Source organism: Thalassophryne amazonica, chromosome 7 (genome assembly GCF_902500255.1).
Source record: "Thalassophryne amazonica chromosome 7, fThaAma1.1, whole genome shotgun sequence".
NCBI classification, from domain to species: Eukaryota; Metazoa; Chordata; class Actinopteri; order Batrachoidiformes; family Batrachoididae; genus Thalassophryne; species Thalassophryne amazonica.
Genome location: NC_047109.1, coordinates 18,166,491 through 18,180,091, shown reverse-complemented (window position 1 = coordinate 18,180,091; position 13,601 = coordinate 18,166,491). Strand labels below are relative to the sequence as shown.

The window sequence follows — 13,601 nt, the reverse complement described above, 5'->3', positions numbered from 1 at the left end:
AATGAATTACAATAGTCCAGCCTAGAGGAAATAAATGCATGAATTAGTTTTTCAGCATTACTCTGAGACAAGACCTTTCTAATTTTAGAGATATTGCGTAAATGCAAAAAAGCAGTCCTACATATTTAATATGCGCATTGAATGACATATCCTGATCAAAAATGACTCCAAGATTTCTCACAGTATTACTAGAGGTCAGGGTAATGCCATCCAGAGTAAGGATCTGGTTAGACACCATGTTTCTAAGATTTGTGGGATCAAGTACAATAACTTCAGTTTTATCTGAGTTTAAAAGCAGGAAATTAGAGGTCATCCATGTCTTTATGTCTGTAAGACAATCCTGCAGTTTAGCTAATTGATGTGTGTCCTCTGGCTTCATGGATAGATAAAGCTGGGTATCATGTTGTGTCGGACGCAGGACGGAGAACCGACCAGCGTTTGAAGGACCCAGTATAAAATAAGCAGAGCACGGTACAAAGGATAACTGAATTTAATAACATAACAGTGATGTGCTACAATACAAACAAATGAGTGCGCAGTGGAGATACGGTGCGCTCCTAGCAGCACAAATGGTCCTGAGCCAGAAACAGTTCGGACCCAAGGACCCCGCCGACACCCCCCAGGTGGCCGCGACAAACCGAGTCTGTGAAAGAAGAAACCATCATGTGAGTCCACACTCCACACACAGAGAGACCACTCAAAGGTGTACATAAACAGCAAACACTTCCTGGCTTAATCACTAATCAGCTTCCCACCCTGCAGGCATGGAACACCCAGTTCACATTCTTCACTGCAGTGGAAGCTGATTAAACGACTAACATAACAGCTCAATATAATAAGGTGTGAGGGACACATTTACTGACTGTACTAATGTTAGTCACAAAACCTACTGTACCTCAGGAAGTGTGCTGACGAGCGTGAGACCTCACCCCCTCCTCTTTCACAGACCATGGCATCAAAACCTGGTACGGTCTCTGCATCCAAGATGATGAGATGGCTCTCGAGACGGCGATCTCACCCGTCTGGTCACAAGGTCGAGTCTCTGGCAAATACACACTGTGTACTCCAGACTTAAATGCAACCATGCCCCAATCCATGTAGATGCACCACAGCTGTGAGTCCTGACGAGCTGCACATGACCAGCCTCAGGTGATCAGGGTGAGGTCCTAATAGCTCAGCCACACAGCCACTCAGTCCTGAACGCAAGCCACCTGGAAGGAAAAACAAAAGACAAAACAGAAACAAAAGGCAGCCAGGCACCCCCAGCCATTCAACATATCATCTGCGTAACAATGAAAATTTAAGCAATGCCGTCTAATAATACTGCCTAAGGAAGCATGTATAAAGTGAATAAAATCGGTCCTAGCACAGAACCTTTTGGAACTCCATAATTAACCTTAGTCTGAAGAAGATTCCCCATTTACATGAACAAATTGTAATCTATTAGATAAATATGATTCAAACCACCGCAGCACAGTGCCTTTAATACCTATGGCGTGCTCTAATCTCTGTAATAAAATTTTATGGTCAACAGTATCAAAAGCAGCACTGAGGTCTAACAGAACAAGCACAGAGATGAGTCCACTGTCTGAGGCCATAAGAAGATCATTTGTAACTTTCACTAATGCTGTTTCTGTACTATGATGAATTCTAAAACCTGACTGAAACTCTTCAAATAGACCATTCCTCTGCAGATGATCAGTTAGCTGTTTTACAACTACCCTTTCAAGAATTTTTGAGAGAAAAGGAAGGTTGGAGATTGTCCTATAATTAGCTAAGATAGCTGGGTCAAGTGATGGCTTTTTAAGTAATGGTTTAATTACTGCCACCTTAAAAGCCTGTGGTACATAGCCAACTAATAAAGATAGATATATCATATTTAAGATCGAAGCATTAAATAATGGTAGGGCTTCCTTGAGCACCCTGGTAGGAATGGGGTCTAATAGACATGTTGATGGTTTGGATGAAGTAACTAATGAAAATAACTCAGACAGAACAATCGGAGAGAAAGAGTCTAACCAAATACCGGCATCACTGAAAGCAGCCAAAGATAACGATACGTCTTTGGGATGGTTATGAGTAATTTTTTCTCTAATAGTTAAAATTTTATTAGCAAAGAAAGTCATGAAGTCATTACTAGTTAAAGTTAAAGGAATACTCGGCTCAATAGACCTCTGACTCTGTCAGCCTGGCTACAGTGCTGATAAGAAACCTGAGGTTCTTCTTATTTTCTTCAATTAGTGATGAGTAGTAAGATGTCCTAGCTTTACGGAGGGCGTTTTTATAGAGCAACACTCTTTTTCCAGGCTAAGTGAAGATCTTCTAAATTAGTGAGACGCCATTTCCTCTCCAACCTACGGGTTATCTGCTTTAAGCTGCGAGTTTATGAGTTATACCACGGAGTCAGGCACTTCTGATTTAAAGCTCTCTTTTTCAGAGGAGCTACAGCATCCAAAGTTGTCTTCAATGAGGATGTAAAACTATTGACAAGATACTCTATCTTACTTACAGAGTTTAGGTAGCTACTCTGCACTGTGTTGGTATATGGCATTAGAGAACATAAAGAAGGAATCATATCCTTAAACCTAGTTACAGTGCTTTCTGAAAGACTTCTAGTGTAATGAAACTTATTCCCCACTGCTGGGTAGTCCATCAGAGTAAATGTAAATGTTATTAAGAAATGATCAGACAGAAGGGAGTTTTCAGGGAATACTGTTAAGTCTTCAATTTCCATACCATAAGTCAGAACAAAGTGACAAAGTTTGACAAAGTTTTTTTAATTCGGCACACAAAATATTCAAATAGAAAAAAATGAACAATTCCACAAACAAACACAGACAAAACTAGTGATTCCGAAAGGGTGTGGGCTGAAGCAAAGCTTATTAGCGCCCACCCCTGCTAGTACAAGTCCAACAATTCTAATCAGTCATATTTACATAAATATAAATTCACTACTACATGTCGACACACAGACATACACATCAATATACTATTCACTTATAATTATATTTATATAGTACCAGATCATAAGAAAGTCGAATCAAGGCACTTTACGCCAGTAAGGACTAACCTTACCAACCCAGAACCCAACAGAACAAGATCTAAGATATGATTAAAGTGGTGGGTGGACTCATTTACATTTTGAGCAAAGCCAATTGAGTCTAATAATAGATTAAATGCAGTGTTGAGGCTGTCATTCTCAGCATCTGTGTGGATGTTAAAATCGCCCACTATAATTATCTTATCTGAGCTAAGCACTAAGTCAGACAAAAGGTCTGAAAATTCACAGAGAAACTCGCAGTAACGACCAGGTGGACGATAGATAATAACAAATAAAACTGGTTTTTGGGACTTCCAATTTGGATGGACAAGACTAAGAGTCAAGCTTTCAAATGAATTAAAGCTCTGTCTGGGTTTTTGATTAATTAATAAGCTGGAATGGAAGATTGCTGCTAATCCTCCGCCTCGGCCCGTGCTACGAGCATTCTGGCAGTTAGTGACTCGGGGGTGTTGACTCATTTAAACTAACATATTCATCCTGCTGTAACCAGGTTTCTGTAAGGCAGAATAAATCAATATGTTGATCAATTATTATATCATTTACTAACAGGGACTTACAAGAGAGAGGCCTAATGTTTAATAGACCACATTTAACTGTTTTAGTCTGTGGTGCAGTTGAAGGTGCTATATTATTTGTTCTTTTTGAATTTTTATGCTTAAATAGATTTTTGCTGGTTATTGGTGGTCTGGGAGCAGGCACCGTCTCTACGGGGATGGGGTAATGAGGGGATGGCAGGGGGAGAGAAGCTGCAGAGAGGTGTGTAAGACTACAACTCTGCTTCCTGGTCCCAACCCTGGATAGTCACGGTTTGGAGGATTTAAGAAAATTGGCCAGATTTCTAGAAATGAGAGCTGCTCCATCCAAAGTGGGATGGATGCCGTCTCTCCTAACAAGACCAGGTTTTCCCCAGAAGCTTTGCCAATTATCTATGAAGCCCACCTCATTTTTTGGACACCACTCAGACAGCCAGCAATTCAAGGAGAACATGCGGCTAAACATGTCACTCCCGGTCCGATTGGGGAGGGGCCCAGAGAAAACTACAGAGTCCGACATTGTTTTTGCAAAGTTACACACCGATTCAATGTTAATTTTAGTGACCTCCGATTGGCGTAACCGGGTGTCATTACTGCCGACGTGAATTACAATCTTACCAAATTTACGCTTAGCCTTAGCCAGCTGTTTCAAATTTCCTTCAATGTCGCCTGCTCTGGCCCCCGGAAGACAACTGACTATGGTTGCTGGTGTCGCTAACTTCACATTTCTCAAAACAGAGTCGCCAATAACCAGAGTTTGTTCCTTGGCGGGTGTGTCGTCGAGTGGGGAAAAACGGTTAGAAATGTGAACGGGTTGACGGTGTACACGGGGCTTCTGTTTAGAACTACGCTTCCTCCTCACAGTCACCCAGTTGGCCTGCTTTCCCGGCTGCTCGGGATCTGCCAGAGGGAAACTAACGGCGGCTAAGCTACCTTGGTCCGCACCGACTACAGGGGCCTGGCTAGCTGTAGAATTTTCCACGGTGCGGAGCTGAGTCTCCAATTCGCCCAGCCTGGCCTCCAAAGCTACGAATAAGCTACACTTATCACAAGTACCATTACTGCTAAAGAAGGCCGAGGAATAACTAAACATTTCACACCCAGAGCAGAAAGGTGCGGGAGAGACAGAAGAAGCCGCCATGCTAAACCGGCTAAGAGCTAGTAGCTGCGCTAAGCTAGCGGATTCCTAAAAACACACAAAGTGAATAATGTGTAAATAATTTAGAGGTGATTCAGCAGAGGGAGTGCTTTCGTTAAGGCACGTGAAGATTACACTGTGAAACAAATCGTTATCTAGTTAACTAGATCAATCTAACTGCGCAGATTAAACAGCTAACAGATACAGCAAAACACCGCTGTGCTCCGGAACAGGCAGTGATACAATACCGCAGTGAGAGCCAACCACCAGTAGAGGCAAGCAAGAGCTCCAGCTTGTTCCAGCCCATAAAGTTCCAACTTTTGAAATGTGATTGATTGTGTCAAAAGCCTTTCTTAAGCCAATAAATAGACCCATTACTAATTCCCTTGAGTCGACATGTTTATTGATCTCTTCGACTGCATTACACAAAGCCAAAGCAGTGGACCTTTTCGCTCTGAACCCATATTGACTGTCATCAAGCAGGTTGTGTAGTTCAATAAATCTATCCAATTTGTTATTGTAAAGTTTTTCCAGTATCTTAGAAAATTGTGACAATAAACGACACAGGCCTGTAGTTAATAAAAAGATGTCACCAGATTTAAATAAAGGTATCACCTTTGCCTCTTTCATACCATTTCGAACAATTCCCGTTTGAAATGCTTTATTAAATATATATGCTAATGGTTTAGCAATTTCTGTAATTATCTGCTTTACTAAGGTCATATGTACATCATTATGATCAGTTGTCTTTTTGAAAACGTCCTAGTGCTGGACGATCCAGCCATAACCCATCTTCAATGCTCTTACTGAGGGAAGGAGGTTATTTGCCAAAATCTCGTAATACATGACCCCATCCATCCTCCCTTCAATACGGTGCAGTCGTCCTGTCCCCTCTGCAGAAGAGCACCTCCAGAGTATGATGTTTCCACCCCCATGCTTCACGGTTGGGGTGGTTTTCTTGGGGTTGTTCTCATCCTCTCAACATGGTAAGTGGAGTTGATCCCAAAAAGCTCTATGTTGGTCTCATATCACATGACCTTCTCCCATGCCTCCTCTGGATCATCCAGATGGTCACTGGTGAACTTCAAACGGGCCTGGACATGTGCTGGCTTGAGCAGGGGGACCTTGCTGCCTTGCAGGATTTTAAACCATGACAGCATCATGTGTTAGTAATGTAATCTTTGTGACTGTGGTCCCAGCTCTCTTCAGGCCATTGACCAGGTTCTCCTGTGTGGTCCTGAGCTTTCTCAGAATCGTCCTTACCCCACAAAGTGAGATCTTGCATAGAATCCCAGACCGAGGGAGATTGACAGTCATCTTGTGTTTCTTCCACTTTCTAATAAATAATAACAGTTGTCTTCTACCAAGCTGCTTGCCTGTTATCCTGTAGTCCATCCCAGCCTTGTGCAGGTCTACAGTTTTGTCCCTGGTGTCCTTAGACAGCTCTTTGGACTTGGCTATGGTGGACAGGTTACAGTGTGATTGATTGAGTGTATGAACAGGTGTCTTTTATACAGGTAAGTTCAAACAGGTGCAATTAATACAGGTAAAGAGTGCAGAATAAGAGGGCTTCTTAAATAAAAATTAACAGGTCTGTAAGAGCCAGAAATTTGGTATGGGGTCAAATACTTATTTTCTGCAATAAAATGTATGTTATGGTATGATTTTATTTCTCAGGGACAGTGCACAATAATACACTGACCTAAAAAACAGGAAAGATGCATTGTGCCAAGTTATAGCAAAAATACTAATTTCCACCTGTAGTCCCTGGCCAGGCTGATGTCTAACTGAATGACAGTTTGTAAGTGAAAAGAAAATCCATTTAGCAGAAAGACTATTCATACTGTAAACATATACCTCGCCCCTCAAATATACCATTCATAAAAACTTTCAACATTTTATCAGCTCAGACATATACAAAAGATACCACTTTGTTCACACTCAAACTCATCACATACATACATATATATATATATATATAGTCACACTTTTCAAACATCTTCACGCTATACTCTCACACATAGGCACATACATACATCATATATACAAATCATACTTTTCAGACACCTGCACTCTGTGCTCTCACGTGCACACTCTCATACATACATTCATCAGTGGTGGGCTTTGATAAAGCCATTTCTTTGTCAGCTGTGCAAACGTTGGAAAAGTTGTACATTTCATTATGTCGTTTGGTAAGATATTCCACTGACTAGAGGCAACAACGGAAAAGGCAGATTTGGCAAGAGGTCCTACATTTAGCGATGCTGCTCTCTCCTCTAGAGATCGCTCTTGTAGCTTGTTCTTTGAGCACAATGTGACAAACCTTCTTAGGGGAGGAGCAGCCATATCAGATGATTTTAAAAAGTAGACAGATATTTGCATGCATTATTAGATTGCCAAAATTTAGAAAATCATACTTAGAAAGAATAAGACAATGATGATATTGTCTGGATTCCCTACCGTGAATTTTTATTGCCCTTTTGAACATTGATTCAAGTGGCTTTAGGACTGATTTACTGGCCTGCGACCAACTAGTCACGCAATACAGAAGGCGTGAGAGAATCGTAGAATTTAAATACATATGAGATGCTTCAATAGTAAGAGATCCTCGAATGTACCTAAAATTTGCCAGATTAAATTTTAAAGAATTACACAATTTCTAAAAGTCAAGGTTGGGTCAAGCGTAACGCCCAAGTAGGTGAAGTTGTTTACATTCCTTATTAGGACACTGTGAGAAACAATATCGAAAGCCTTTCGCAGGTCCAGAAACACAGCTCCCACTACACTATGTAAACTAATTATTTTAAAATCATACAATGTGATTTACTGGATTTTTTTTTTTTTAGATTCTGTCTCACAGTTGAAGTGTACCTACGATAAAAATTACAGACCTCTCCATTCTTTGTAGGTGGGAAAACCTGCAAAACTGACAGGGGGTCAAATACTTATTTTCCCCCACTGTAATAATAAAAGAAAACAAGAGCAATTAGAGATTTCTGACATCCACCAATCCAGATCCGGATCACCTCCAAAATTTAATGGAGTCTTCCATGCACTAAAATCTACCTGTGGTGCAAATTTAGTGAGAATCCATGTAGTTTTGAAGACATCCTTCAAAGCGTATATAAAGTGGAATCTTGATCCAGAATCCGGATTCGGATTACCTCCAAACTTTAATGGAGTCTTCCATTAAAGTTTGGAGGTGAAGGTGAAGGTAAATTTGCACCTATTTACCTGTGGTGCAAATTTGGTGACAATCCGTGAAGTAGTTTTGACATAATACTTTAACGACCATATAAAGTGAAACGATCCAAATCACCTCCAAAATGCAATGGATTCTTCCATGGCCTAATATGCATCTGTGGTGAAAATTTCGTAGTTTCATAGTAGTTTTGACGTAACCCTGCAAACAAGTCAGACAAACATCCTTGGCGGATGTAATAACATTAATACAGATGATATCAACAGTGTGTATATAATAAGAACAGTATATAAATACATTAAGACAGCAAATTAACATAAAATAATTATGTAAATCAAGCAGGTGGTGTGTTACCGACTCACTATCATCCTACATATGGAGAATATCTCAGCTTCTTCTCTCTTTTCCACCATCTTGTCTGCTTAAAAGTCCTCCTCCCTCCAGTTTGGCACCTTAGGAGCTCTCTTAAGGCCTAAGGTGCTTTGTAGACAACTTTCCAATTTTACCAAGAGAAAATTCTAAGAAATGTCTAAGAATTTGAAGAATTCTGAGATTTTTCTTAGAATAATATCTCTAGGGGCTATTTTTAGCCTAAGGCTGCTTCATGGATACAGCCCATGGGCTGCTGAGCTGCTCCCAGTTTGGTCTCAGGATTTGATGTGGTTTTTGACAGACAGGAGGAACAGACTTTGAACAGGATACAGTGGGGCCAAAAAGTATTTAGTCAGCCCATGATTGTGCAAGTTCTCCTACTTAGGAAGATGAGAGGGGTAATTTCCAACATAGGTACACTTCAATTATGAGAGAGAAAATAAGAAGAAAAAAAAAAAATCCAGAAAATCACATTGTAGGATTTTTAAAGAATTTATTTGTAAATTATGGTGGAAAATAAGTATATGGTCACATACAAACAAGCAAGATTTCTGGCTCTCACAGACCTGTAACTTCTTCTTTAAGAAGCTCTTCTGTCCTCCACCTGTTACCTGTATTAATGGCACCTGTTGGAACTCGTTAAGTGTATAAAAGACACCTATCCACAGCCTCAAACAGTCAGACTCCAAACTCAACCATGGCCAAGAGCTGTCGAAGGACACCAGGAAGAAAATTGCAGATGTGCACCAGGCTGTGAAGAGTGAATCTACAATAGTCAAGCAGGTTGGTGTGAATAAAATCAACTGTGGGAGCAATTGTAAGAAAATGGAAGACATACAAGACCATTGATAATCTCCCTCGATCTGGGGCTCCACGCAAGATGTCATCCCATGGGGTCAAAATGATCACGAGAACGGTGAGCAAAAATCCCAGAACTACACGGAGAGACCTGATGAATGACCTGCAGAGAGCTGGGACCATAGTAACAAAGGCTACACATTATGCAGAGAGGGACTCAAATCCTGCTCCTGCAGAGCCAGTACATGTCCAGGCCCATCTGAAGTTTGCCAGAGAGCATATGGGTGATCCAGAAGAGGATTGGGAGAATATCATGTGGTCAGATGAGTCCAAAATAGAACATTTTGGTAAAAACTCAACTAATCGTGTTTGGAGGAAGAAGAATGCTGAGTTGCATTCCAAGAACACATCTACTGTGAAGCATGGGGGTGGAAACATCATGCTTTGGGGCTGTTTTCTGCAAAGGGGACAGGACGACTGATCCGTGTTAAGGGAAGAATGAACGGGGCCATGTATCATGAGACTTTAAGCCAAAACCTCCTTCCATCAGTGAGAGCATTGAAGATGCAACATGGCTGGGTCTTCCAGCATGACAATGATCCCAAACACCCTGCTCAGGCAACAAAGGAGTGGCTCCGCAAAAAGCATTTCAAGGTCCTGGAGTGGCCAAGCCAGTCTCCAGACCTGAACCCCATAGAAAATTTGCTGAGGGAGTTGAAAGTCCGTGTTGCCCAGCGACAGCCCCAAAACATCACTGCTCTAGGGGAGACCTGCATGGAGGAATGGATCAAAATACCAGCTAGTGTGTGCAAACCTGGTGAAGACTTACAGGAAACATTTGATCTCTGTCATTGCCAACAAAGATTATGTTGCAAAGTATTGAATTGCATTTTTGTTATTGATCAAATACTTATTTTCCAACATAATTTACAAATAAATTCTTTAAAAATCCTACAATGTGATTTTCTGGATTTTTTCTTTCTCATTTTGTCTCTCATAATTGAAGTGCACCCATGTTGAAAATTACAGACCTCTCTAATCTTCCTAAGTAGGAGACCTTGCACAATCAGGGGCTGCCTAAATACTTTTTGGCCCCACTGTAAATACCTTCAGTTCAAACATGTTTGATAAACACATCATCACATGTGCAGTTGCTTACCATCTTAATTGACCTGTGTTCATAATCAAAACACTTGTGACCCCTAATGAGTGTAAAGCACTTTTGTGTACAAATCTAAAACAAATTGTTTTCACTCGAAACAAACATTAAAGTAGTTACAAAATTAACTCTGATTTTATTTTGAAAAACATTTTTTAAAAGATGACAGTGACATAATGAAAGAAAGAAGGAAAAGAATTAGAAAATTTAAAATGTAAAACATGCTTCCCCCAAATTAAATATGTACAATTTAAACACTGGTGCTGAAATGACTTTTTATTACAAAGCAAGAGTGGGTTTTGGCAAAATGATTAATAAAAGGGTTTAATTTAAATCAACAAAACTTCTTTGTCACTGTAAAAACAATAAAATATGTTTGTTCACTTTAGAGAAACTAACTCTGAACTCCAACGTTACATCTCGATCTCAACCACAGAACAAAGCTCTTACAGAACTGACAGGCAGGTTTTTCCATTTTCATTCATGTTTGGCAAAGTGTGACAAGACGAGCTTTCACGCAGAGGAAAACAAACTTTTTATATCTTTTAAAAATTAATTAATGATGAATCCATTTAATCTGAAAACCTACCGGAACCACACACACAGTGTGAAAAGTTAAGATGTGAAACAAAAAGGAGCTTTTGAGTTTTTCCTGCTGATGTGCTGCCTTTGTTACATTTGGTCAATTTTCTTCAGATCTTCATGTGATGAGCTGTTAGGAGGGGAAAAAAAAAGAGACGGTTACAGTTACAGAGTATGGTTTAAACAACTTAACTTCAAACCCTTATTATATACAGTGGTCCCTCGTTTATTGCCATCCCCTGAGGTGATGGTCTAGTGGTTAAGGTGTTGGGCTTGAGTCCAGAAGATCATGGGTTCAAATCCCCGCCTGACTGGAAAATCACTAAGGGCCCTTGGGCAAGGCCTTTAATCCCCTATTGCTTCCGACGTGTAGTGAGCGCCTTGTATGGCAGCACCCTGACATCAGGGTGAATGTGAGGCATTATTGTAAAGCGCTTTGAGCGTCTGATGCAGATGGAAAAGCGCTATATATGCAGTCCATTTACCATTGCGGGAGTTACGTTCTAAAACTAAGCCGTAACAAGCAAAATCCGCGAAGTAGTCAGCACTATTTTTTGCAATTATTATAGATGTTTTAGGGTGATTCTTAGACTACAGGCACTTATGTCCTTTGATCATATTGTATGAAAAACAGAAAAAAGGGGAAATTTCACACTTTTATAGTTATCTTTACAATGAAGGTGTTTTAAAAAATTTGTTCTAGTAGTCTATGATGACTTTTTCACCTTTTTTCAGCATCATTATATGCAAATATTGCCGTTTTGTGCTTGTCCACACCCAGACTTTTGATCTTCAATGATAAAAATGAATGGTAAAAAAATGTTTTTTTCTAATGTTTTAAAATATCTCTGAATAAAATATCAGTAAAATAATCAAAACATAATTGGGGTATTCAATGTCATACAACTGTTGTGATTTTTTTTTTTTTTTTAAACAAAATGTAGTTGTCCCACACTATTGCCGTAATTTCCACCACAACACTGTAATGTCCATTTAAACAGTTTGTATGAAAGATTCTTTGGGTAGTTTCTATGGAGATAAACAGTGACATCAGAGCACATGTATATAGTGCCAAATCACAACAAACAGTTGCCCCAAGGCGCTTTATATTGTAAGGCAATGGTGTGGTGGAAACTACATTTACAAGGCCAATAGTGCCCATAGTTAAAGAATCACCCTTTAAGGCTGTAAAACCAATCACTACACACTTTATACACTTTCTCAAACAGGCATTAACATTTTCTCACTTTTCTCTCCTGTGTAAACACTCTTTTTTTCTTCTAGGCGACAAGATTACAACCCCTGGCAAAAATTATGGAATCACCGGCCTCAGAGGATGTTCATTCAGTTGTTTAATTTTGTAGAAAAAAAGCAGATCACAGACATGACACAAAACTAAAGTCATTTCAAATGGCAACTTTCTGGCTGTAAGAAACACTGTAAGAAATCAGGAAAAAAAAAATTGTGGCAGTGAGTAACGGTTACTTTTTTAGACCAAGCAGAGGGAAAAAAAATATGGAATCACTCAATTCTGAGGAAAAAAAATCATGGAATCATGAAAAACAAAAGAACACTCCATCACTAGTATTTTGTTGCATCATCTCTGGCTTTTATAACAGCTTGCAGTCTCTGAGGCATAGACTTAATGAGTGACAAACAGTACTCTTCATCAATCTGGCTCCAACTTTCTCTGATTGCTGTTGCCAGATCAGCTTTGCAGCTTGGAGCCTTATGGACCATTTTCTTCAACTTCCACCAAAGATTTTCAATTGGATTAAGATCCGGACTATTTGCAGGCCATGACACTGACCCTATGTGTCTTTTTGCAAGGAATGTTTTCACAGTTTTTGCTCTATGGCAAGATGCATTATCATCTTGAAAAATGATTTCATCATCTCCAAACATCCTTTCAATTGATGGGATAAGAAAAGTGTCCAAAATATCAACAAACTTGTGCATTTATTGATGATGTAATGACAGCCATCTCCCCCAGTGCCTTTACCTGACGTTGACTCCTGTTTCCTCCTATTCGTTCCTCATTTGTTTTGTTGTGCATTTTCGATTTTTGAGACATATTGCTTTAATGTCTTCCTTGGTCTACCAGTATGTTTGCCTTTAACAACCTTCCCATGTTTGTATTTGGTCCAGAGTTTAGACACAGCTGACTGTGAACAACCAATATCTTTTGCAACATTGCGTGATAATTTACCCTCTTTTAAGAGTTTTTGATAATCCTCTTGTTGTTGTTGATAATCTTTCGTGTTGGAGCCATGATTCATGTCAGTCCACTTGGTGCAACAGCTCTCCAAGGTGTGATCACTCCTTTTTAGATGCAGACTAACGAGCAGATCTGATTTGATGCAGGTGTTAGTTTTGGGGATGAAAATTTACAGGATGATTCCATAATTTATTCCTCAGAATTGAGTGATTCCATATTTTTTTCCCTCTGCTTGGTCTAAAAAAGTAACCGTTACTGACTGCCACAATTTTTTTCCTGATTTCTTATAGTGTTTCTTAAAGTCAGAAAGTTGCCATTTGAAATGACTTTAGTTTTGTGTCATGTCTGTGATCTGCTTTTTTTCTACACAATTAAACAACTGATTGAACATCCTCCGAGGCCAGTGATTCCATAATTATTGCCAGGGGTTGTATAAACAGACACACGCAAAACACAATGCGCGTGCACTCCCTTCGCTCACTGCCTCCGGAGGTACGGATGCGGGACCCGTAAAATCCAAGTCCTCTCTCAGTGGCCA

The 13,601-nt window shown here is 39.9% G+C and overlaps 1 protein-coding gene across 2 annotated transcripts in view; it reads right to left on the bottom strand.

Moving 5' to 3' along the window:
* Positions 1-10,375: 10,375 nt before the first annotated feature.
* The window catches only part of dek (DEK proto-oncogene), a 48,506-nt gene continuing 45,280 nt past the window's right edge, over positions 10,376-13,601 (bottom strand). For both annotated transcript variants that reach the window (XM_034173924.1, XM_034173923.1), the window contains one exon: positions 10,376-10,975. In XM_034173924.1, coding sequence (XP_034029815.1) covers positions 10,964-10,975 — 12 coding nt within the window. In that variant the 3' untranslated portion in view covers positions 10,376-10,963. The remainder of the gene's footprint in view (positions 10,976-13,601) is intronic.